Source organism: Notolabrus celidotus, chromosome 5, assembly GCF_009762535.1.
Source record: "Notolabrus celidotus isolate fNotCel1 chromosome 5, fNotCel1.pri, whole genome shotgun sequence".
Classification (NCBI taxonomy): Eukaryota; Metazoa; Chordata; class Actinopteri; order Labriformes; family Labridae; genus Notolabrus; species Notolabrus celidotus.
In genome coordinates this window covers 15741522-15768985 of record NC_048276.1, presented here as the reverse complement: position 1 = coordinate 15768985, position 27464 = coordinate 15741522, and the positions used below count along the sequence as shown (strand labels likewise).

Sequence of the window (27464 nt, the reverse complement as noted above, 5' to 3'; positions counted from 1 at the left end):
CACGCCCTTCAAAGTGTGCTGCAGTCCTGATGGAAGTCAGAGTATGTGCATATGTAGGAAAATCAATGTGAGGCAATTATGATTTCAAGGACAATGAATGAGGAGAGGATCCAAAATGGCTTGTCCCAACATAGTGTGTGTACTTATCTGTCAATAGCCATTGTAAAGCTGTGGTATTCATTACTAAGATAAGCTTTACTTTCTCTGCAGCATGCAATTTCCCTCAGGTGATGAGCCGAGGCCTATGTGTGTGTGCGTGCGTGTGAGTGTGTGTGTGGAGTGAAAAAGAGAAAGAGAGGAAAGGAGAGGGGGGTGGTGAAGAATGAAGCAGAAAGAGAGTGTGTGTTTGTAAATGTGGTCTGTAGAGTACCTGCATCTGCTGTGCCGTTTTCGTCAGAAGCCTGGCGCGTGGAGCCGGCTCTGGGCAGGGTGCCCTTGGCCTGGTGCTTGAAGATGGAGGAGGAGAGCTCCTCCAGGGTGCAGCCCAGCAGGTAGGCAGCCTTCTGGGCCCACTCATGACGTGCAAATTGTTTCCTGCCAGCTGAGACACGTGCATGAAAACCTCCATTAGCCCCTTCTGCCAGCCACCTCCGGGCACATGGCTAGACTAGTAGCTTTGTGACAATCCTTCCTCTGTGACAGGGTAGGATTATGTCTATGGTCAAGCTGACACTGACACAGCTGGTGGGAACAAGCACTAAAAGCATGCTCAAAGTGATGCTGGCTTGCTGACACATTTAACTACAGTGGCGACAAAAAAGATGCATCCACAAGCTTTTACAACTATTGTTCCAAACGGAAGTGGTAATAGCCACTTTTATCGCCTCAAGAATGACAGCAACACTTATCATTAGCAGACACAATTCATTTATTTTCACAAAGACATCAGTTGGAAAACTCAAGTTTCTTTTAATCTGGTGTATGAGTGATGGAAGCATGCAGATATGAGTGCAAACTTGAGTTTTAATCCACCATGGAGTGCTATCTTCTCAGACTTAAAAGAGGGACTGGGGGATTTCACACAGAGAGTGGTGGGCTCTATCTGTTTCATCTGTGCAATCTTTTCCTGATGATAAGTAGGATGGCTGTACAGACAAGTTAAGACATTTAAATATCTGCTTTGGTGGAGATTTGCTGCCACAGTCCTTTCATGTTTTGTTAACATTTAAAATCTAAAAATTCAAAACATTTTAATTTAACTGAACAGAATGAAATCAAACACTTAGGAGTGAATGACTCTGCAGAATAAAATAGATATTTGAGGTTAATATTTTCTGTTAAAAAATGCTCAGTCATTTGTCAATGTACACTCAACAGATGTATGTGTTGACAGTACAGTAGAGGGAATAGCAACTTCATTCAGAGGTTTAATTTGTAATGTTGGATTAGAGATCAGTGCTGCCCTCTTGTGTTTAATCATGAAGCTGCAGTGCCAATGAGCATATGGTGTTTTATAGTTTTATATTATGTGTTATAATCAAATCATGAATGAAGGCCTCTAAGCTAAAGCCTGAATAAATAGAGGATGATTTAAACACTTCTGTGAGTAAATCCACTGTTCTCTAAGACAGAGGGGGGACAAGTTAAGATCTAAGTAACATTACTGGATGTATGAACTGTGATTGTAGCCTTCGGTGGTACTGTGGTCCAAGACACATTTCCCTCAGAGAATGATATAGTTTAACTTTATGCCTATCGCCTACTATCTTAAAACATACTTTTATCGCAGAGCCTTCCCGGATTTTATCTGAATTTTATTTGACTTTATTTTATTCTAACCGTCTTAAGAAATATATTTCAAAATAATTTTATTCCTTTAGAGTTCTTTTAGGGGATTTTTTTTCTTTTAAAATAAGTTTTATTTCTTTATCTTGACTTGTGTGTTTTTATGATCTGCCTGTTTTATTTTGCTGACCATGTAAAGCACTTTGTAACCTGGTTTTGAAAAGTGCTCTACAAATATATATATATATTTTGAATTATTATCTTTAGGCTTAACTTTATCCCATCATGCATCAATTCATATTAAGAACAACAGTGTATTAATAGAGAATGAATCTCCTAGTTCTTTAGTTTGTGCATTCCAAAAAGCAGATTCTAGAGGGGAAAGCATTCATTCCTGAAGCCTATGAAGCTCTAAAACTAAATGGTGTTAATTAATCTCAGACAGATTGACAACCTATTGGAGGGGATCAAAGAAAGATCATTTTGCAAACACTTCAGCACCAGTGACTGTCAGTCAGTTGCAATGCAGACTTAGAATTAAGAGTTAAGCAAGCCCAATATGTCACTGTTTCTATACCGTATATAGCCTGCAATAAGTGAGATGCTTCTGAAAACTTAGACAGTCAGAAATGTTCACTGATTACAAAATGCAGTATCTCAGTTTAACGCTCAAAAATGTAAAAATGGTGAGTCTGATGTTAAACAAAAGAAAAATTATAAAGAGAGAATTCAAAACCTTTTATATTTCTGTTTTTTGGTGAGTCTTTATTCAAAACCACATTATCAAAACATTCAAAGCCTCCTCTACCTGTTTAGAAGCAAAAAGCCTTTCACACTTCATAAAAAATATGAATAATAGTAACATCCCCAGTTATGAAAATTGTATTTGACAGCCTGAGTCATTTTTTTTTAATGGCAGATATCTCATTTTAAAATGAAAGTCAAATCTCAGAGTCAGATCTTTTACTTTAGAACAAAAACAACAATCAGACTATTTTACTTTGGATTTCATCAGACAAATAGCTTCAAAGAAGACAGGGAAATATCATGCGGTTAAAGAGGGCTGCTGTTTCCATTAGAGCTCTGATGAATTCTTGTGACAAGATAAGATGTTTGTCAAAAGTAAATGGCAAAAACAGACAGCTGGATTTCTTTTTTGTCCTCCAGCTGTAACAATGTCTCCTGACTGTTAGGATCTGGTTGTGTGCCAGTTATTTCAGCTGATGATGATAATGTAATCCTTTTACAAGACTTACAATATTAACATGAAAGAGGGTCAGATCTACCAGAAAATCATAAAGACTAAGTTAATCCAATCTTATATTTGTTGTACTTTTAACACTTCTGAAGCAGAAATGTTTATACCTTTCATCCCTAAATATTCTCAAGGATATTATCAGACACTGTTTGACATTGTCAACCATTTTTGCCTGCTTTCAGTTTTTGTTTGAGCTTTTAATCAATGCAGTGTAGAGCAACCTAACAATCTACGCACTGTGCAACATCTTTAAAGTGCAAATGCACTGTTCAAGTGTCTGTATTGCAGCTGTCTTGCATCAGACTCAAGATGTTACCTACAGTGAGATAATACAGGGTTGACATCTTATATGGAGCTATTTAAAGGTCGTCTCTGACTGTTTTAACTTTTTCATCAGACACTGCAGAGAGTAGGTAAAGAAGGATGATGCCATTGCGCCTTTACCACTGATATGTTCTACTTCATAATTAATTTGAAGTTAGTAAGCAATGAAGCGAAAGCATTAGAAATTATTCGATGAGCAAGCTTACCCTTAGTAGCTCCTGCAGCCCCCAGATGGTAGATGGCCCCGAGGACGAGCCAGAAGGCCCTCTGCTCATCACCGCTGATCCCCAGAACCCTCATGGCTGCCTGCAGCTTAGAAAACTGCTGGGAGGCCCGCTGCTTATCCTCAGGCTGGAAGATAACACATAAACTCAAATAAAATTCATTTTAGTGCTATAAACTGTTAAAAAACTCCCTCTATAAGATACATTGGAGTAATATTAGGAGATTGACCAACTTTTCAAAATACAAGCTGAACTTAACAACACTTTTTCCAACCAATTCTCTGTGGCTAAGCTGAACCACTAGAGCTATTAGTGTGTTAAAAGTAACCCTAGTCAGCACTAGACTGCTGATGCTCCTAAAGGGAAATTGCCATTTTCAAACATTGACAAAAGCCAACATTTATTTAATCATCTTTAACTGATGACAACATAGACCCCATCTTGGTGTTATGTTCCTTTTTGTAACCCTTCAAATACTTAATTGACTACTTGATAAAAACCTTTAGTCTTTCTCTTTGCTTGTGGGTTTAGGAACACAACAAATGAGAACGCCTCAGAGTCCCTCAGGAGAGGGACATTTGGGGCAACCTGTTTAGCCTGCTGCCATCATGACCCAATAAGCAGGAACAAAATGGAACAAATGAAATAGAAGTGAATGAGTGTCAGCCTCGGTGCACTGCTAAAAAACAGTGCCAACAAAAAAAGAAGGTTTGGAGTTGCTTACATTTAATGCAAACTAACTTCAAAACTCAAGTACTTTTGGTAGATTAGGATGGCATGAAAATATGATTAAAAAGGTGGATAATAATTCCTTAAGTTAGGGTAATGGTCCAGTCTAAATATTCGAAAATGCCACTGAGCTTAGGTTTTTATAAGCAATAATAAAAATACAGGGTCAAGATGGTGCTCTTGGACGGGAAACATAGACATAGAGGTATGACAATGAACATCTACTTATTATGGAAACATAGTTTATCTTCTTTCTCCTTTCTTATGATTAAAAAATGTGCCTCAACATGAAGCTGTTACTCTTCCAGGCCTCTCTTTAGAAATTAGTATTTACCTTAGTCTGAGGCATGACTCCAAACGCATGGTTTTCAGCAAAGTGGTTAAGGTGCAGCTCAGTTCTGATGGAGAAATGAAAGCGTCAAATCACACCTACTATCTGGTAATATCATATTTCATTGCCATATTTCAGCTTAATACTGTAGTAGAAGTGTTGTGTATTTTGCATTTAATTCTGACCTCAGAGAGCTGTCCACTCCAGCCATCAGGTAGTAGAAGACATTAAAAGTGGTCTCTCCGTCTGGTCTTCTTGTCACTCTCGTCTTCTCCAGAAGCATTGTCTGCATCAGAACACAACATTAGCATGGTAGGAAATTACAGAGAGTAAGCAAATGTTTACAAGTGAGACACATCAGATTGATCCAGATCCAGGCTTTTTTAAAAGGAAGTGTTCATTTGTACCTGGATAGAGGCAGATGTCACCAGGCCTGACTGGTCGAAATCCAAGGACACAATATGGGAGAAGCGACTAGCATTCCCGTTCATACAAGTAGAGGCATTCCCGAAGGCCTCTAAAACTGAGTAGACTGCCTGCCATTTCTCAGCTACAGACAGAAAAGATAAAAAATGGTAACTTAAGGAGGGTCTCAATAATACATTAGCTACACTGTGCAGTTTAAATTATTTTTAATACCCAACTCACATGAGAAGGATTTGTTCGTACTGCCAGCGATTGTGATCAGGTACTGGATGATGTGTTGACAGTTGGTGGTCTTGCCACTTCCACTTTTTCCCAGCAGGACCACAGACTGATCCTGCTGCGTGGTCAGGAGGCTTCTGTAGGCAGACTGAGCCATGCTGTAAATATGAGGGGCAGCGTCCTCTCTTCTGCAGCCTTTGAACATTTGCATCACCTAGAAAGACAAAAAGGAGGCAGGGGAGGAAAGAGCGGGAAAATATCACAGAGAGGAGGTTATGCACATCAATTATCTTCATTGTGATCCTCATATTCTGCTGTCATATAGAAGAGGTGTCATTATATGCACAGGCAGCAGCCTACCTTCTCAGAGTACATGGAGGGGGCACTAATGGGGTTAATAACCACCATGTTTGGCCCGCTGTGGGTGTGCACCAGGTTACCGCCGTAGCGCTGCCGCAGGGAGTGCATCACACTAGACTCATTCAAATACTGCAGAGAGGCCAGGTCCTCCACGCGGTCAAACATCGGAGGGTTTGCCTACAGTTCAAAGTCAGAAACGGTCATGCACTCACTCGGCATCATCTGTAATTGATGCACCTCAGAGTTGATTTGATGATTAAATACCTTCTCTACATCATCTTCATCCACGTCTAATAAAGATCCATCACTCTCCAGGCGGATTTTCACCTTCCCCTCTGGCAGACTGCCTGCCTGCGTCTTCAGAAGGGTCGCTGCATGCATCAGCACAGAGTGTGGAGTTAATACATCATGGCATATGATCTCAACCTGAGAGAAAAGCTTCATCTTATCTTACATGTCTGTTAATGTGCAGCAGGAGTATCCCTTTTAATTATGCCTGAGCTGCATTAAAACTAAATGAGCATTCAGTGTTAAAAAACAACCACTCAGTCTAATTACAGACAGCCTCGGGTCAAATGGAAAGGTCTAGTCAGGTGAACTCTTGTAACATTAAAATCATTCAAAGGATTTTCTAAGTTTACATGATGCTAGGTTGCAGATTAGCTTTAAAAAATCTAACACAGAGAAGTTAAAATACTTTGACACTGATGATTTTACTAACCCAGTGAGAATCCATCCTTGTGGACAAGCCATACTTTCTCAGTGTTGTACCAAGCCCTCTCTGCCGTTATCTGCTCCTCAGTCTTTCCCTGTTAGAGATGATAGAGCATTGAATATTACAAAATCAAAAATGAACTGACAGATAACTCATGATCAAATCAGAGTTTTTCTAATGTATTTCAACAAGGACCCTACAGATGACACCTCTTCAAGTATGCATTGGCATGCATTTCATACACACAAGACATACAAGGGAACTGAATTCAACAGGTAGAGGGCCTGTTTTGCAGAAACCTGCTTTCATATATGCAAGCTTGTTAGTTTTCCCATTTAACCTCTGGTATTTATGCCTTTGGGAGGCGCATTGTTCATATTTATACGGTCAATATCCATTAGCCCTCCACAGAAGAATTACAGTTCTTACAATTCAATACAAGTTACATTACAGAGCTCTCAGAGTGCACTGAACTCCCTGATAGTGCATTTAACAAGTGAGGGGGTGAGACAGGTGTGTTTTTACAGCTAGTTACATCACAGAGACAAAAGTACAGGAGTTTAGGGGGATACAGTCATATCAACACAAGTGTACTGACATTTCAAAAACACTATCAAGCTGTTAACAAAATAAAATGCACAAGTCTGCATGTGTTTGTCTTTTCTCTCCTTGGTTAAAATGTGGGAAAGTAAGTAGTAACACTTCAACACTTAGTGCTATGGGGAGAATGCAAGCTGGGCTTTCATGTCATTACTCTTCTATACTACTTCATCGTACACGAAAAACTACAAATGACATCACTCTGAAACACAGAGAGGGGGTACAACCAGAGCTACAATCAGTTGTAGTTATGGTCAGACCTTAGCTGCAGCTGAGTGTGCTGCCTGAAGGATGGCCACAGGGTCCTCGACAGGCTTGGACTGCAGGAGGGAAGGATCAGAATCAGTGCTTTTGAGATTTTTTTTCAACAACTGAAGGTTATTTCTCCAATGCATCTTCAAAGTGCAGGATCGAAACAATGCAAAATACAACATGGTGGAGACGTTTTATATCAGATGACAATAAATAAACACAACAAAAGACCCCAGCAAGGCCAGCAGCAGATCAACAATGCAGTTGAGCAACAGCAGCAGAATAAGCGAGTCACTGAAGTATGTCACCATAAAAATATAACACTATTACTGCATTAATGAGCTGGGATTACAAGGTGCGTGTAAGTACAGAGTGTTTATTGGTCTACGGGGAATCACACTCTATTACATTAACAGTCACGGTTAACAGGATCAGTTCAACAGTTCTACGGTTCTATCAGTTTTAGTTCAACGACCCGTGCAGCTAGGTTTAAAACAATGTTATAGTCTAAAGCTAGTGAACTTGGCCATAGCACTACTTAAAACACAGGGATTTGATGATATACTACCAAGACATACACTGTATACCTTCAAGCATTTTCATGTAACCTAGAGGTTTTTAAGATACACCAATCCATTAATGTAGAGTATTTCATGAGGCGCATGTCTGGACTTTTTTTGGACTGTGGTGGCCCAACTAGAGCACTGACATATATGATGCTGCCACAAAGTGTGTCCACACACTCATGAATGAATGGCATTGGTTAACCATTTCTGTCTCGCAATCATATTTACTTAAAGCTCCTATGAGTTTTCAGTTTGGGTCGATTTTGGCGCCCCCTATGGACAAAGTGAAAGTTAATTTCTTTGCTAATCTTGTCGTGTTAATTTTCTAAAAAAAAAATTTTTTATTCTTTAATTGCTAAAAAAGATTGCAAAATTAATCTTCTGTGTGAAAAAATATCTTATAAGGTTCTTTTTTCAGCATGTTGCTAATCATTTGTCTGACACCTACCCCTGACAGTGGATTCAAGCAGATAAAATAACAACACAGAAATATTTAATCTCCTTCTTAATGGTCTTGTTGGCTTTTGTAGGTCGTATAGAGGCATTCATTTTAGTTTCAGTCTTTTTCACAAACAGCTACAAACTCCTCACAGGAGCTTCAAACTTCAAACTTTCAGGACCCAAAAGAAGATGCTTGTACAAAGTCCAAAGTTAAAGAACAAAGGTACATTTTCTACATTTGAATGTAAGAAAGCTACTCACAGCCTGTTGAAAAACAGCCCAAATAGTTAGTGTTATAACAAGTCCTGCCTTTAAAAAGGCAAATAGCCAATCATGGTTGAGGATTTTGGGGTAGCAACAGGGGAGACCAATCAGACTTTGGGGGTTTCCACCTCTAGCTATCCCTCTAGACACGCCCCGTCGTTAATGTGTTTACTTTGGCATATGATCACAGTATTACCATCTATCTTAAAGCACCAATACAATTGCACAGATTACAGCATTACTATAACCATGCTTAGTGTTTTTGAGACCTCCAAAATCCGACCAATAAACCCTGTCTACTCTTTAGTATTAACTGGTTTATGTAACATTACAATATTCTGGGCCTGTGAACCCAGAATGAACCTCAGAGAGAAGAAAGGGGACAAAGACGAGCGAGCAGACACAAACAAAGAGGGGTCAGTAGAGGGGAACTAGCTTTAGACTGCAGCACTCTACAGGCGAGAGGAGCGCGGCGAGCGGCCTGTGGAGCAGGCTGTACCTGAGAGGGTTTGCGGCCTCTGGCACGCTGGCCATGCAAACAGCAAAGAGGACAGCAGCAAGTCAGGATCCAATGACCCACAGAGAAGCAAAAAAAAGAGACACATTGGACACAATTTGAGACAGCTTGAAATCAAGGAGAGCAAGATGGAGGAATAAAAAGAAGAGCCTTGCAGTGCTCAGACCTCGAAACAGGAATAAGCAGACACTGTAACACGATCAAGCACTGCCAAAAAAATCAGCAAGGAAATACAGTATGTCATTACATAATGTACAGGAGCTTTTCTGGACCTGACAACGAAGCAAATAACACTTTAGAAAGAAGGAAAGGAAGGCAACCAGAATGAGGCAGGAAAAGAGCTAAAGCTGTTATGATTCATTTTCAGAGGTAAAAAGTCAGTCTAAAGAGTAAACAGAAACAAAGATGTAACCAAACTTATCATGAACTAAAATCTAAATTTAAAAAGTATCCACTGAATGTCGTTTTTCATTCCTAGGATAACAAAGGAACCTTATCATAAGACAAGACTAGTGCAGCTCATAGCCCCATGATATTCTGTATTTGGTCCTGGCCCAGTAATCTTAAGAACTTGGAAGTCAGTGAAAATGTCCCTTCAGTCTTAGAGTTTCAGATTTCACACCTTTTGGACAACAACAACCCCTGTAACTTGAACCCTACTGGCAGAGGGACGGCTCAGGACAGGATAGCCCAGCGTGAGCCTCTTTCATTTTTGGACACATAAGCAATTGGCTCAGGCTGCTCACAGGGGAAGCCTTTGGGAAAGCACGGCAGGTGCAAACCAAACAAACAGAGAAGGAGAGAGAGAAAGTTACATGACTGCCATCCACGGTGAAGATCCTCCTCACACGCTTGTGATCTTCCTCAGTGGGAGTCAGCTTTGGGACCTACAGTTGGGATGGCAGGACCGGCAATTGCAATCGGGCAGCCAGAAAGTAAAATCAATGATCCAGAGGCAAGAAGTACAATTTTCCACTGAACTATATACAGAGTGGGTACATGGAAGCATCTTATGCAAAAGTCTGTAAATTCTGAGTGTTAGAAAAAAACAATGTTTAATGTACTTTTGCAACAAGTTGAGCACACACCTGTTCGTTGGGTGAAGTCTGAGCCGGGGAGAGTACAACAGGGGATGGCTTACCGTTGGGGACCACAGGGGGACAAGATGTCTCCTTTACCTTTTACACAATATATCCAAATATTCACAGACGTACAGTTTGACGAACGACACGCGCACACACACAGAGATGGAAATGACATGTGAAAATGACAATGAGGATGGCAGTTATGTTTGAGTTTGATGTATTTCATGAACATAAACCAAATAAAATGGATTCTTGATGCGGCTAATTTAATTTTCCAACTGACTCGATCAGGAAATGAGTCAGGGGAAATGACTATTAAAGTAAATTGGATCATTAAGCATTGCAGACGAAGAATTATGGTTCAAGGCTTTTGTTTGTTAGTGGTTACTTAAGCAGCAGTCTGTTGAAAATTAAAAAATGAAGCATTGTCTGAGCTGAATTTTGTGCAACTGCACCAAAATCAAGTCTTCATTTTTTATGACTGCTCTGTATAAGGGCATGCAGGATTATTATTTTCACCTGTACATCTTGGCTGCTGTTTTTAACATTAAAGTTACATTTTAAGTTAAAGATGGGCACCAATTTTTTTTTTAAATCTTTATGAAGTCATTACATCTCATTTGTTTAATGTTTAAATGAAAAGACTAAGTTCGGCCATCACACTGCTATTTTAGTCTAGCTGTCTTCATAAACATAAACAAGGTTATTACAAATGTCCACTCAATGCCTAAAGAGATCAAACTACATCTTACACTGATATTTATTGCAGGGATATTTTAGTTTTATAGGCTGGCAATAGAAAATGATCTTTTTGCACAGTCATGTCAATAAGAAGCTCCAGGAGGAGCAGAAAAGTACATTTACCAGGCAGCAGACACCTCCAAGACTGCTTAGTCACACAGAAATATACATTTCCAAAGTCATATTTGTAATCCCAAATCTCTCCCTAAAGCAGTTAAAACACAATATCCCTCGGCAAAAACACCAGGTGTATATCTCCAAAATCAAATCATCACTCCATGGCCAAATGCCCAGCTGATCGCTGGATTTCACGGGCATCTGTTAATAACATTCTTGGACTGCAGACCAGCAGAGCGGCAGAGACACAACATTACAAGACAGGTGCATAACCTTGTCTGAGGAATAAATCGAAACAGAGACTGTGGCAATATTTACAAGTTTGAGGCTGAATAAATCAAAAGTTTAGCAAAGGATGAATTCGATAATCCCATTACATGCACAGAGCCGCACACACACTGTGATATGACCAACTGGGATCTTAGTTTTCTGGACAACAGGACAGCACCACTGATTATTCTTGCTCTGTACTTAAGAAGACCATTTTAATTCTAATCATGACTTCTGCTTCTTTAAAAAGGAACATCCCGAAAATTGACAGAGAATTAAAAGGGACAACATGCCTTAATTCCTGATCACTGTGAGATGTGAAGCCTGAATACTGCCTCAATGGGTGCTGACGTATTGCGCTGGTGGAGCCAAGGGATGCTTTCCCTTAACCAAAATAATATCTAAGATCTCTCAGGTGGGCACAGTCCACAGCAGATCAGATTCTTGTATTGATTTGAAGCAGACACTTACGGACTTACTATGGAAAGTTCAGTGATTCTCGTGCCAGTGTTTGTTACGTTTTCTCTCATACTCACTCCTCGTCTCTGCTAAGCCTGCATTTGTCAACAGAGTTGTCCATCAATCACCTTTCCAAAATCAAATAACTATTTTAAACTAACCATCTCAAAATTGAACACCAGTAGCCTGTTGCACCAGCAGTGCGCAAGTTGTGTCCTAAGTTAGAGTGTAAAGTCATCACTAAACCATACGTTGAAACTAGTTAGTTTGTAACTTAAGTTGTGTCATTGTTTGGTTGCCCCACAGAGACGTAAGGTTCATCTTAACTAGTAGGCAGTAATGTCCAAACTAACCAAAACATTGTCGCAGATATGACGACACTTCCAGCAGCCAATCAGAGGAAAGCACCAATTTTGATGCAGGGATTATATGTGTTATTTTTCGTGCTTAATCTTTTCGGAACTGACCGACAGCTGAATCAAACTAAAGTAAAGTGATGACTATAGCCTAAATCCTTAATCTGCAGTGTCTACAATAACAGTGACTTCGAGTGGTAAAATGATCAACTACAACACGTGTTAATACTCAGGAGCACAATTCTTGGTCATCATATTTTTCCAAAGGATGTAATCTCTCTCTTGGATATCGCGTTGCAGACATAAACTAGCTGGGAGAAGCTCTGTATCTCCTCATCCTCCAAATCATCCCACCTTTCAAAACAACGCTCCATGGCAGCCAATATACTCTACGTAGGACTTTAAACCTTCTAGGAGCTATGTGTAAGAATTACGTTTTAACTTAGGCTGATGTTGGAACTATCTCAGCTGGTGCAACGCCCAAACGTTAGTAGAGTGTAAACTCTACAGGCTGTGATAAGAGCCAACTATAACAACGAAAAACATGATTGAGGAAACTTAGTTTGATGTGTTTTTTTTATTTCTTAGTCTGATCCATGTTCCACCTGCTTACATAAAGGAGGCAGGGTTTATGACCTATACTGCAGCCAGTCAGCAAAAGGGAGTTATAAAACTTTTAGCTTCGCAGTCCGTGAACACTCATTGTGTCAATTTTAATATACAGTCTTAGTCCCAAAAGAACCCCAGTGAGTTCTCAACTTCAACCCTCTGCTTGCAGCAAGTGACAGTAATGAGTCACAGCTCAGTGCTCAGTGAAGACTCAAACTGACTGAACTAGCAGGGAGCATGTCATGAGTACACCCTTACAGCCAATAATGAAGTCTGATCATGAGCTAGAACATGTACCACACTTTCCTTCTCTTATTCAGGGTGGCTTCCTGATCTCGAGCCTTACAAAGCCAACATGTTGATTAATTATGACATCAGTTGTTAGACGATCGGCATGTTAATCTGCAACTTAAAGTGTGCAAGTTTAGGTCACACTGCGCTGTAAGATTAAATGAATATTAAAAGGAGATTTGCATTGATAATGACTGAATAATCCATTTTTTAGGCTTTTTCCAAAGATTTGCAAATGAACAATAAAAAAGTTGCCTGACTTAACCTGACCCTGGCTTAAGTTTTCTATAGTCATCCTGCTAGAAAAAAAATCAGCATTAATTAACTTCAGGACAGAATACATTTTCTATGGTGTCATAGACAGGACAACCAAAAAAAACAGACCTCACTCTCTCTCAATATCATCTTGCTCACAAAACAATGTGTTCTCTTTTCTGGGATGGCATTAAACACACCAGTCTCTACCACCAAATTTAATGTTCTTTAAGGGTTTTCAGTTATGTATCAACAGACCGTTTTGTTCTCTATATGAGAATGATCATGCTACTAATGTCTTGAGTATCACAAAGTAATAAGTCCTGCCGATTAAATTGTAAATCCTTCAAGTAAACTATAGATTTTAAATCATACATACAGGGATGACCATTAAATATCTATTTGATATGAACGGTTTAGTCTGTGTTGTTATTGCGCATGCTCCAGTCTGAGGTTAAGTCATGAACATGCACTCATATTCCACTCAGTACCTCCGGTTTCTTCACAGGGACTTGACGTGGCTTTGGGATGAACCCTGCAGGAGGAGCCAGAGGATCCGTCTTTGCCACAGGGATGAATCCTGGAGGTCTTGCAAGTGGATTCTGTTTAGGGGGAACAGGGCTGGGTTTTCTTGCAGGTAGGAAACCAGGTGGAGGGGATAGCAGGTTCTGTTTGGGGGCAGGGATGAAACCGGCAGGCGGGGCTAAAGGGTCAGGTTTGGGAGCTGGGATGAACCCGGCAGGAGGGGTGAGAGGGTTAGACTTTGGTGGTGAAGTCGTGGGTGCAGATGTGGCTGCAGCTTCCTCTGATTTACTCATGGTGGGTTCCTCCTCCTCTTCCTCCACATTTCCTTTCTCCTCCTCCTGCTTCACATCTTCTGGTGTGTCCTCTTTGCGGTCCTGGTTACGCGTTCGAGGTCGATGCTCCTTGGTTCTACTTCTGCCCATTAAACTTGTCAATCCAAAGGAGATATCATCCTTGTCTTCCCTGCCAGTTTTGGTGGTTTTGAGCGAGGAGTCTGCAGCGGGGGTCGCCCTGGTAGACTCAGATACAGCAGGTCGGACTGTCTCTTCTGTCCCAGAAGGAACCACACGTCTTACAACTCTTCTCACAACCCTCACCACCTTCTTAGCGCCCTGATCCTCTCTTGGATTGTCAGGACCGCCCATGGCACCGTTACTATTTGACTCTTCAGCTGTGGATGCAGTTGACTGATGACCACTTCCTGTGTCTAGTCCTGGCTCAGAGACTGCTTGAGGCTGAGTACTATCTACATCAGACTAGATACAAACAGAGCAAGGTGGACAATGGTGCAAATTATTCATATGATTTACGCAGATGAAACATTTCAGCTGCGAGTTCCCATCTCAAGAAGTCTGTATATAAACAATCACAAGCAGCTTTCTATCAGCTACTAACTCATGCTTAGTGACCATTTGATTCCATATTTCTCTCTAATTGTCACTTGTGAGTCCATCTTTTAAAGGTTAGAAATGTGCTCAACACATATGTCTTACCCCTAACATGCACAAATTATATTCAGTGGACAAATTAAACGTAAAAATACAAGCTGAAGTCCAGTTTAAAATTTAAAGTCCCATAAACCAGCTGTTAGAACACTATTTGATTTTTGTATACTCAAACAGTAAGCTAGGGAGGGACTTGTAAGAGATACAGACCACTGTTAGCAATAGACAATGATCAGCAACAAAAACACAAGACAACACATAGAAGCAAACATGATGAAGAAACATTTAAATCCAAGCAAGTGTTTCTTAGAGTGCAAAAATAGTTCAAGCTCTCTAAGTTCTCGATGACTACTCACAGTGTCTATGTGCTTTTCAGCAGATGACATTTCTTAATGGGATAGTTATGTTTTTTTAAGTGGGGTCTCAGTGTTTTACCCACAGAGAAACTCAGTCAGCTCCACACATTTGTTGAATAACTGGTCAGACAACTGGCATGGGAACTGGGCTATCATCCACTGCAGACAAGCCCATTTGTTTAAGTACTATTTTCAGACAACAAATGTGTGAGCCCCCACCTTAGAATTTAGAATATCTGGAAATCCTTTTTTATTCACTGATTGGACATACAGTGGTTTATTGGTAAAAAATCAAAGCAAGACATATTTAACCAAAAAAGTTAGATTTATTTACTTCCTTGGAATTTTAAAGTAAAAATATACACTATCAGTCAAAAGTTTGGAAACACCTTCTCATTCAAGGGTTTGTATTTACTTAAAATTATTTTAAAAACTGTAGATTAATACCAAAGACATCAAAACTATGAAAGAACATATATGGAATTATTTAATGAACAAAAAAGTGTTAAACAAACCAGAATATGTTTTATATTTCAGATTCTGTAAAGTAGCCCCCCTTTTCCTTCATGACAGCTTTGCACACTCTTGGTATTCTCTCAGTCTGCTTCATGAAGTAGTCTCTTGGAAGGGTTTCTAATTAACATGAGCCTTGTCAAGAGTTCATTTGTAGAATGACTTGCCTTCTTAATGTGTTTGAGACCATCAGTTGTGTTGTTCAGAGGTAGGGTTAGTACACAATGGATAGCCCTATTTGACTCCTGTTGTAATCCAGATTATGGCAAAACCAGATTATTTCATAGTTTTGATGCCTTCAGTATTAATCTACAATGTTGAAAGTAATTAAAATAAATAAAAACCAATGAATGAGAAGGTGTTTCCAAACTTTTGACCGGTAGTGTACATTGTGAAAATAGTAGGCGTATATTTACACCTTTGTTATGTCAAGACTCTTCTGTCTTATTTTTGATGGTATAAATTTCTGCAGATGGATAGCTCTACCTTCATCCTTATTTCCTTCATAACCTTAAAATAAGTGAGTAAAGACAAGAGGATACTGTGTTTCAGACATCGGGCCAAGTGCTAACAATAAGCAACTTAATGATGTTCTCAATTAATCCCATGTGTTGTGTTCTGGAATCAGTTTTTGCCCTGAGAATAATAAACGTCACCTCAAGCCTTCAGCACTCAGTTAATCAATGATGAATTGGTCATTACCCAAGCCAAAACTTTAAGCATTGCTAGTTAACTTTCCAAGACCACAGTAGAGTGAATGGCCTCAGACAAGGAAGGTCAGTAGCAGTACTCTTTTTTTCTGTTATTTTGTACCACAGCACAAGAAACTGGTTAAATTAGTGACTGAAAGCATGCTGGTGAAAAGGAAACTTACATCTGGCTTCTCAACTTTAACCTACACAAGAGGAAGCAACACAGAAAGAAAATCAAACCACACTTTTAGACAAAAGCTTTCCTGATGTCAAGAAAAACTCAAAATTCCACAGGCAACAGCAGGCAGATATAAACTGAAAACACAACACAGAACTGCGAGACTTCCCTTTTGCTCCCAGAATGAAAAGCGTGATTTGTACGCCATGGTGGCAGGCCAGAAGTCATGGAACAAGCTGGGCGACGTGAAGAGTGAATGTACGGAATGATGAGAGAAAACAAAAAAGAAAACAGCCGGGGAGAGGAAGATGCACCGTGCAGAACGATGAGGAATGGAAATTTAGAGGTGGGTGATGGGATACTGTGAACTTATTTTCTGCACACAACAGGTCAAACACCAACAGGACGGTGGGACCATGCAGCACTGAGGACAGAACACATAAAAAACAGGATGAAATGGTTTGATAACACTACAAGAGGCAAATGAACACAAAGATCCAACAAGCAGTACAAGGACTGAAGGTCTGTACTCATTTACAGTAGTTTAATTTGAAATATTTTGGCCTTACCATCAATCCATCACTTAATTATGTGTGAAGAGTTATCCTTTCACAGTGAGCAAATTCAGATGATAACATTTGATTTATTTGTGGTGAAAAAACAAAGCCAATGAGTGTTGCTGAAAACTCATCATGTCCAGTAATACTAGAAAGTGTTTAGAAACCTACAAACAAACATTTGTCATTTGCACACATAGAGAGTTTTTTGGAAGCTACTTCGAAGCATGACTTTAAAAGCTAACAGTTACTTCACTATGAAAGAAGAAGTGGAACTACAGAAAGGTTTAAAGAGAAGGACAACAGTTTGTTGACCCAAAGCTATGTAGAAAAAGAAGCTCAAACTACAGTACTTTGTAGACACCTTGTTAAGTGAACATTGTTGGTAACACTGGTTACCAATCAAATTCAGAATACAGTTTAAGATCCTCATATTAACATACAAAGCTCTCCATCATCAAGCATCCTCCAGAGTTCCCACTCTTTTCCAGAGATCATTTTCCAGGACATTTCCAGGACATTTTCATTGATGATCAAGCTGGTATGACCGTCTAAATTTAGTTCCTAATTTAATTCCTAAATAGTCTAATATTTTCCTCTCAGTGGAAGTCTACATTGAAAGACATGTAGTCGTCTATGGCTATCAATGAAATCATCTCTTACATACTTAAAAATTATGGCAAATTGATAATAGAATAATGCAACCACAGATGTACAGCACTTCACTTTATTAGTGCAACCAAGTAACAATGATGGGCAACTCTCATCTCAGCTTTCTCTTTTCTCAAAAAATCTAAAATGAGCTAAGAAAAAAACAAAAGAGCCTGCAAAGGAATCAGGAAGCTGCCTTACTGAAATAATTAAATAATAATGATCAGAGGATCAGTGCATTAATGACATAAATATATCTTAATGACAAAAATGGCCACAAATGTTTCTCAACTCAACTCAAACTCAAAATATACCTGATAATCATGATATTCATCCTGCTAAGTGGTCGATATAAAACAAAGCAAGTTGAGTTAACTCTGAAAAAATCGCACCGGTGTAAAGACGCACTCTGTATTTGAAGATCTCTCAGAGAATAAAAAAATGTAAACTGTCTTCCTGCGTGGCGATGTCTATTTCTGATCAGTGATGTCTACAACGTGGAGTTTCTGCGCAGCTGTGTCGCTCTTTTTGTTCCGTTTGTTTTCACTATCAGGGGTTTGCACTCCTGCTAGCTAGAGCAGGGGTTCTCAAACTTTTTGAAGCCAGGGACCCCTTACAGGTGAGAAAATTGTCCATGGCCCCCTCATAATTGTAACACAGATTAAGCACATTAGTGATGTGTCATGATTAAAAGCTGCGGCTCTGAGAGCCGATGCTTTATAGTGAATCAGAAGAGCTCGCATCAAGAGAGAGCCGGCTCCCAGTTTTTTCCTTTCCCTCCTTAGCTCTCTCAGTGCTCATCCCCAGCTCTGCTCACAGCAGAACTTTGTTTTGATTGGTCAGCATGGCGGCCATGCGGCCAATCACATGTGAGGATATAGGATTCAGGTGATGGAGGGGAGGCTGTGTATCCTGGCTACATCTGTTCCTTCAGAGAGAGTCTTCTTGAAGACCAGGCAAATACTCACTGGGAGGAGAAATCGGATCAGCCCATCCAAGCTGAGGCATCCGATTTTTCTCAATGCCAACCTGAGGACATAATAATGTTTGCTTGAGTTTGGTTCTGGTTCTGTTTGCTTGAGTTTGGTTCTGGTTCTGGTTCTGTTTGCTCGAGTTTGGTTCTGGTTCTGTTTGCTTGAGTTTGGTTCTGGTTTTGGTTCACTTTGCTTGAGTTCGGTTCTGGTTCGGTTCTGGTTCGGTTCTGGTTCTGTTCTGGTATGGTTCTGGTTCTGTTCGGTTCTGGTTCGATTCTGGTTCAAGTCTGATTTGGTTCTGGTTCGTTTCTGGTATGGTTCTGGTTCGGTTCGGTTCAGGTTCGGTTCCGGTTCAGTTCGGGTACGGTTCTGGTTAGGTTCGGTTCTGGTACAGTTCTGGTGCAGTTCTGGTACGGTTCTGGTTCGGTTCGGTTCGGTTCAGTTCTGGTTCGGTTCCAGTTCTGGTCCGGTTCAGTTCTGGTACGGTTCTGGTTCGGTTCTGGTTCGGTTCTGGTTCGTTCTGGTTCAGTTCTGGTTCGGCCCGGTTCTGATTCGGTTCTGGTTTGGCTCTGGTTCAGGTCTGGTAGGGCTCTCGTTCGGTTCTGGTTCAGGTCTGGTCCGGTTCTGGTTCGGTTCGGTTCAGGTTCGGTTCTGGTTCAGTTCTGGTACGGTTCTGGTTCGGTTCTGGTACAGTTCTGGTTCAGTTCTGGTACGGTTCTGGTTCCGTTCTGGTTCGGTTCTGGTTCCGTTCTGGTTCAGTTCTGGTTCGGCTAGGCTCTGATTCGGTTCTGGTTCGCTTCTCGTTCAGTTCTGGTCCGGTTCTCGTTCGGTTATTGTTCAGGTCTGGTCCGGTTCTGGTTCGGTTCTGGTTCCTTTCTGGTTCGGTTCTGGTTCGGTTCTGGTTGAGTTTGGTTCTGGTTCTGTATGCTTAAGTTAAATTCTGGTTCTAAACCTAACCCTAACCCTAATCCTAACCCTAATCGTAACCCTAACCCTAACCCTAATCCTAACCCTAACCCTAACCCTGATCCTAACCCTAACCCTAACCCTAATCCTAACCCTAACCCTAATCCTAACCCTAACCCTAACACTAATCCTAACCCTAACCCTAACCCTAACCCTAATCCTAACCCTAACCCTAATCCTAACCCTAACCCTAACCCTAATCCTAACCCTAACCCTAATCCTAACCCTAACCCTAATCCTAACCCTATCCCTAACCCTAATCCTAACCCTAACCCTAACCCTAATCCTAACCCTAACCCTAACCCTAATCCTAACCCTAACCCTAATCCTAACCCTAAACCCAACCCTAATCCTAACCCTAACCCTAATCATAACCCTAATCCTAACCCTAACCCTAATCCTAACCCTAACCATAACCCTAATCCTAACCCTAACCCTAACCCTAATCATAACCTTAACCCTAACCCTAACCCTAATCCTAATCCTAACCCTAACCCTAATCCTGACCCTAACCCTAATCCTAACCCTAATCCTAACCCTAACCCTAATCCTAACCCTAACCCTAATCCTAACCCTAACCCTAACCCTAATCCTAACCCTAACCCTAATCCTAACCCTAACCCTAAACCCAACCCTAATCCTAACCCTAACCCTAATCATAACCCTAATCCTAACCCTAACCCTAATCCTAACCCTAACCCTAACCCTAATCATAACCCTAATCATAACCCTAATCATAACCCTAACCCTAACCCTAATCCTAACCCTAATCCTAACCCTAACCCTAACCCTAATCCTAACCCAAACCCTAATCCTAATCCTAACCCTAACCCTAATCCTAACCCTAACCCTAATCCTAACCCTAACCCTAACCCTAATCCTAACCCTAATCCTAACCCTAACCCTAACCCTAATCCTAACCCTAACCCTAATCCTAACCCTAACCCTAAACCCAACCCTAATCCTAACCCTTACCCTAATCCTAACCCTAATCCTAACCCTAACCCTAATCCTAACCCTAATCCTAACCCTAACCCTAATCATAACCCTAATCATAACCCTAATCATAACCCTAATCATAACCTTAACCCTAACCCTAATCCTAACCCTAACCCTAACCCTAACCCTAATCCTAACCCTAACCCTAACCCTAATCCTAACCCTAACCCTAATCCTAACCCTAACCCTAACCCTAAACCTAACCCTAATCTTAACCCTAACCCTAATCCTAACCCTAACCCTAATCCTAACCCTAACCCTAATCCTAACCCTAACCCTAACCCTAATCATAACCCTAATCATAACCCTAACCCTAACCCTAATCCTAACCCTAATCATAACCTTAACCCTAACCCTAACCCTAATCCTAACCCTAACCCTAATCCTAACCCTAATCATAACCCTAACCCTAACCCTAATCCTAACCCTAATCCTAACCCTAACCCTAACCCTAACCCTAACCCTAATCCTAACCCTAACCCTAACCCTAATCCTAACCCTAACCCTAACCCTAATCCTAACCCTAACCCTAATCACAACCCTAACCCTAATCACAACCCTAACCCTAAACACACCCCTAACACTAACCCTATCCCTAATCACAACACTAACCCTAATCACAACCCTAACCCTAACCCTAATCCTAACCCTAACCCTAATCCTAACCCTAACCCTAATCCTAACCCTAATCCTAACCTTAACCATAATCATAACCCTAACCCTAATCCTAACCCTGATCCTAACCCTAATCATAACCTTAACCCTAACCCTAACCTTAATCCTAACCCTAACCGTAAACCATAACCCTAATCATAACCCTAACCCTAACCTTAATCCTAACCCTAACCGTAAACCCTAATCCTAACCCTAACCCTAACCCTAACCCTAATCCTAACCCTAATCCTAACCCTAATCCTAACCCTAACCATAACCCTAATCATAACCCTAACCCTAATCCTAACCCTAACCCTAACCCTAATCCTAACCCTAACCCTAACCCTAATCACAACCCTAACCCTAATCATAATCCTAGGATCAGAGTGAGATTTTGTAACAGAATAAATGCTCACAATGGGCAATTATAAGGCTTCTCATAAAAACACTGTACGTAAAAGGGGTTTCAACAACAAACCAATAGTTTTTGCAAAGTTAAGGTAAAACATACAGCTACAAAAGATCCTTAATTAAGAGCCGTTTGGGAGTCAAAAGAGCCGGCTCTCTGAAAAGAGCCCAACTTCCCATCACTAAAGCACATGCTTACTACCATTTGCACTCTTAGTTTCCCTTGGAACTATTTGTATTGTAAAACGTATCAATGTAAATACTTCAGACCTGTACCATAGTGATAAACAGATAACACTTCCATTTGAATCAAGTAAATACCACTTGTATACTTTGAAACAGAGGGTCATTTCATTCCTTGTGGACTCAACATGACAGCATTTATATTTTTCAAGTAATTGATCTTAAACGCTTTCAGAAAATTAACAGTAGAAAGACTCACATATCCCTTCGAGCCACCAAATGGTATCATAACAATGGTGTATGCTGTTTTTAATGACACAGCACAATTTTATAATTTACTAGAAATTTATTCAAATTATTTCACGGACCCCCACGCTATGGTTCGCGGACCCCCAGGGGTCCCAGGACCCCACTTTGAGAACAACTGAGCTAGAGTACGGTAATTGAGCCAAATGTACCATAAAACATAAACAAATATACCCCTGTTTTCTGTGAATGCATGATTATGAAGTGAAGGAGAAAAGATGTGAAAAAAGGTGTGCAGTGTCGCTGTCTTTTCCAGCACAGTGTGCACTCAACTTTCAATGAATGGGGATATGTTTTGTTAATCGGGTCAGGTCGAACGCAGCCATGTTGGAATAATTTTCCAGGACTATATGTGATTTTCCAGGACATTTTACTTTTTCTCCCATTTTCCAGGTGTTTTCCAGTACTGGAAAACTGGTCAACTGTTTTTCAGGTTTTCCAGGTTTTCCAGGACGCGTGGAAACTTTGATCCTCTTATATCCCTGACCTGCTCTACCTTTACACCCCCTCAGGAGACCCCTCAGATCTTAAAACCAGGGTCTGCTTGCTGTGCCTAGTGTCAGGCTTAATGTGGCTTCATCTCTCTTGAACAGTCTTCTGCCCCAAGTGCACTGTGCTGATTCGACTGAGACTTTTAAAAAGCAACTTAAGAATCATTTGTTTGTTATGGCTTTCGATCTTCTGTTGTAAATTGATGTCATTTTGTCTGCTTTCTTTATTACCTTATTTATTGCTCATTGTATTGTCGTGTCAACATTAATTCAACAGTAAAGCACTTTGTGACTATGTCTGTGAAAGGTGCTATACTAAATAAAGTTTGCTTACTTACTCGTTCATTCTGCATCAAAATAAAATAACAGAATATTCATGGGAAAGTGAAACTACTACTAGATCTGGTTAACCCTTAAAGACCTAGATCATTTTTGGGGGCGCCAGACTCACCTGAATTTATTTTGAATATGCTGAATGAGACAAATGTGGTATCAATGGGAAGCGGAGAATGTCCGCTGTAACTGAGTTTGTAAAGCTTGTTGATAGGATTAGCAGTTCAAAAGTTATCAAACATTTAAGAACAAGTAGCCGCCGCCAGCTGTCTAGGTCTTTGAGGGTTGAGCATACAAAGTAGAGTAGCAGACCACGTGCCAGGAATGTCATTAAGAAATGTAGCTTTAAAATACGCTACAATAACAAGTATTGAAATCTATTATTGAATCAAAAAGTAATAGTAATACTAAGAAAAAATAAGAAGCTCATTCAACATTAAAGATGTTCAAGAACTAGCTTTCTTTTTTCACGGCTGAACTGACAATCCAGTTTCCTGGATTACCATTGGGACTCAAGTTTATCCTAAATCAAACAAAATGGCAAGGAATTTTATTTCTCTGTCTCTCAATTTAACAAAGCAACATTTCTCATTTTGATGTATCTAACTACAGTTAAAACTGCAAAGTAAACTTGCCCCTTTCTTTGAATTTGTGACCCAGAGATGTATTACTTTCAGCAGTTAACAACAGAATCAACGTGGAGGGGGGGGATAATTTAGGTACTTGAATCACAGTACATGTATGACTCTAGTTTGAAGTACCAGTGTGCTACTGGAAACTATGGGTAAACTACTAGTTTGATCACATGGAGTAAACTCTCACAACATTGCTTACACATCACTCCCCTCAATGACCAGGCAAACATGCAGCTTGTTGTAACCAGTAGAGAGCATAACACAAGTATCAATTAACTTTTTCAACTAAAAGTTTTCCTTTAACTCAACGAGGACACAGCAGAAAGAATGTGTATGGCAACATGTTTCACCATCTCTGGCCCTGCTTTCATCAGAGTCCACTCCTATAAATAGTTTCAGCAGCAGAGCAGGCCATTCTGAGACGCCAGCAGAGCCCAAATGGAACTGCTAAGCAGAGCATGGACACCCTGAGCGGTTCTCACTCCCCACCACACACACACAAATACACACACCGAGTCCACCAGAGGCCTGAGCCCATTACCTCCTCTCCAGGCCTGGTTAACCTTCCAATCTCGTAGCTGTGGCGTGAGGGCCGAGGCAGGCTGGGACCTGGGTCTGCAGAGAGCACACGCTCACTAGTCCTGAGTGAGTGGGAGGGCAACCTCAGGGGCGGGGTCACAGTCAGAACAGCACAGTAACGCTGTGGTCTGAGGAGTGGCGGTGGAGGGGTAATGTGAGAGTGGCTGGCAGGGGATAGAAGAGGGACAGCTGCTGAGATACAGAGAGCCTATAAATAGAGTTTGCAGAACGACATCAATTAACTCGGTCAGTTTTACTGCCACTCTTTTCTCCTGGTGACAGGGAAACAGTGAGGTAGTCCCCCTCATTGGGAGATACATAAACTTTTATAAGCCTTTTAAAATGAGAGATGAACTAAAAAAGTACAACACAGTCATGAAATGATATGGCTCCAGGCACAATTTCCTACTCCAAGATGTCTCAAAAATGTTAAAAATTTGAATTAAAATGCTCAATCGACACAGAAAATCTTAATGCAGCTTTTTAAGATAAAAAAAAACTCTGAATAAAAGATAGAAATCTACATACTGTCTGCTCCAGGATCAAGGAGAACTTGATTTCATTTTTAAAGATATTTAAAATTTTTGTATATTTCCTAAAACAGATTTTTTTTTTTTTTTAAGTTATATTTTCTGGGGCATTTTTGCCTTTATTGGTAGGACAGCTGAAGGCAGACAGGACATGTGGGGTTTAGAGAGTGGGGGAAGACATGTGGCAAATGGTCGAAGCCAGGAGTCGAAACAGCGATCTCCGCGACAAGGACTATAGCCTCTGTATATCGGGTACGCTTAGACAGCTAGGCCACCGGCACCCCCTGAAAGAGACTTCAAATGAAATCAAATTCAATCTTCTACCTCCCTCCACAATGAACAGTTCAGCAATACATATGATAAGATAATATACTTCATTTTTTTGGGTTATTGGCTAGAAAATGTATTTTGATAAACTGGATTAAAGGTAAACCGCCAACTGTTACGCTGTGGAATAAAGAGTTATTTAGGGTCCTTCCTCACGAAAGGATTAGTGCGGTTCTGAGGGGTAATGAGAGGTACTTCACTGACATGTGGTCTCCTGTGCTCAGTTATTTACCTAAAGAACTGACTGAACTTCTGATGAGAGGACAAAACGACATAAAGTGGCCAACCCTGCAGAGAGCTAATCAATAAGCATCCTCCTTTTTCTTTTTTCTTTTTTTATTGAGTCTCTATTGTCAGTATAGCTTAACGAGCTTTGCCTTTTGTTATCAGATATCATATTTGCTTGTACTTGGTATGTGAAAACGTATTATAATGGCAATATGCATGACATCAACCTGTGGGGGGGAGTGGTCTGGCAGCTGGGTTTTCCTTGTTTGGAATGTACAGTATGATATGGTAGCAGTATTTTATTTAGTTTTATTTATTTATGTATTTTATTTTATTCTATTTTTTTCTTCCTTCTCTTCTCTTTCTAATGTAAATGTCTTTATATAATCCACTCTTAATGTTTTATTTTAAATGTGTACTGTGGTTTGAAGGCAAGATGCATGATTTGATTTAATTCTCTGTGTAAAAACAAAAAACAACTGTTTAAAAAAAACAAAACTTTTTTGATCATATTGACATCAATGTGTAGAATACAAAGTATTATCTCCATAATAAAGAACAAGTCTGTCACAGGAGCCTGGTCCAGACACATGCCATGAAAACAAAGCAAAGAGCTATTATATAAAGCCACACCATGTGTCAAATGTATGTAGACGGCAAGCTGCACACCATGCCTGTTACACCATAAGAGGGAGCTGTTTACTAATGCATGATTCCCTCACTCTCACAGAAACATCTGCTTCAGCACACTACTGACCTGATTATGAGACGATAAAAACCAAGCACAGATGCACAGCAGATCATTTATATCTCTTCTAATGCAGAAATCAAGATTCTAAATATCTTAAAATGGAACAAATTAGATGTGATATTTTGTCCACAGTTTTCCCCAGATCTAAACACAGTGTTTCAAGACTTGGCTTGAAAGTGGGAGTCTTGTAAATACTGCATTACTGAAAAACCAATAAAATAAAAATCACATGTAATGGGGAGTTGCCGTGAGGGAGACATTCAGCCTTGTTTGTTCCATGCAGTTTAACCACAAGAGGGAAACACGGAAATGGAGTAACAGGCTTGGCAGGGCAGGCATGTGCTAATTCAATCCTGGCACTCTCTTTTTTCCCTTCATAACAGCTTCATTTCTTATGGAAGAACTGATAACAACCTGCTGTTTGCTGAACTTACTGATTTAAAGTCCTCATGAGAACGAGAAACACTGGCAACAACTTTGTCTTTGGTTTAACTGAAATATGCAAAAAAATACATGAATCTTGTTACACACTTCTACATCAGGGTAAATGAGAAGCCCACATATTAGCACTCAGCAGGACCAAGGAAAGCACACTGCCTAGCTGCTCTATCTAGCACAGTCCACTAATCCCCAGAGTCAGTTACTGGGACACAGCATCGTGTGGGCTGTGCGTCTACACATGGTGAGAGCAGAGCGAAGATTAAGGACTTTATACGCTATAAACTCTGCTGACTTTTTCACAGTGAAATCCTTCGATACTGAGAAATCTGTTTGGCTCATGTTGTAAACAGTTGTGGCGTTAATACACCGACATACAGTCATACTATATAACACATATTATTGGCTCATGTATCATTATATATCCAGGTTGTTCATGTTGTTCATGTGAATGTCAACATCAGAAGATTGAATGGAATTAAACTATTTAGTAAATTGGTTGAGGAAGATTATTTTGACTGTATACTCCCAAAAAAAGTAGACAGAGCGACATCTAACCTCTGAAGATCCCAGGATGTGACCCAGATTTTATTGTGTTATGATAAACAGGCCTGAAAATCAACACTGAGCTCTGAAAGTGATGGATATATAGCGCCATTAACTGATTGATTCATTCACTCCGTCAGAGTTATGTCTTTAAATTGCATCTGCTAGTAACGAGACTAATAAAAAGCATTATGTAACAGATAATGAGGCTGAATTAAAATAGATCTAACTTGTGGTTGACAAGACGCGGGTGTGTCTGACAAGAGTCTGTGTCTCATTGACTGACAGTCACTTGCACACACAAGAATGTCTGAATTAATATGTCACAGTAAATAAACAAAATAGTAACCATTACTGATTACATGAAGTGTTGACTTGAGCTTGTGTCTCTGTGTGTGCAGGGCTAAAGATGTGAAGTAGAATATGAAGGAAAAAGGACATCTTCAGTGAGGCCTCAGTGAGTTGATCTTTGGAAGCTCCGCCTCCTTCTAATCTAGTGCTAATGCTCTCTGCTACCAGCACCAACCCACTGGACAGGGGGATGATGTGATTTAACTGGGCAGCTT

The 27464-nt window shown here is 40.3% G+C and overlaps 1 protein-coding gene across 1 annotated transcript in view; it reads right to left on the bottom strand.

Moving 5' to 3' along the window:
• The window catches only part of LOC117813375 (unconventional myosin-XVIIIa-like), a 100484-nt gene that overhangs the window by 60299 nt on the left and 12721 nt on the right, over positions 1–27464 (bottom strand). Inside the window, exons 4-17 of the mRNA XM_034684555.1 lie at positions 16347–16367; positions 13626–14414; positions 10040–10129; positions 9767–9838; positions 7172–7231; positions 6318–6405; positions 5861–5967; positions 5597–5773; positions 5240–5450; positions 4999–5141; positions 4777–4877; positions 4595–4658; positions 3514–3658; positions 371–541 (exon numbers count right to left, since the gene is read on the bottom strand). Coding sequence (XP_034540446.1) covers positions 371–541; positions 3514–3658; positions 4595–4658; positions 4777–4877; positions 4999–5141; positions 5240–5450; positions 5597–5773; positions 5861–5967; positions 6318–6405; positions 7172–7231; positions 9767–9838; positions 10040–10129; positions 13626–14414; positions 16347–16367 — 2239 coding nt within the window. The remainder of the gene's footprint in view (positions 1–370; positions 542–3513; positions 3659–4594; positions 4659–4776; positions 4878–4998; positions 5142–5239; positions 5451–5596; positions 5774–5860; positions 5968–6317; positions 6406–7171; positions 7232–9766; positions 9839–10039; positions 10130–13625; positions 14415–16346; positions 16368–27464) is intronic.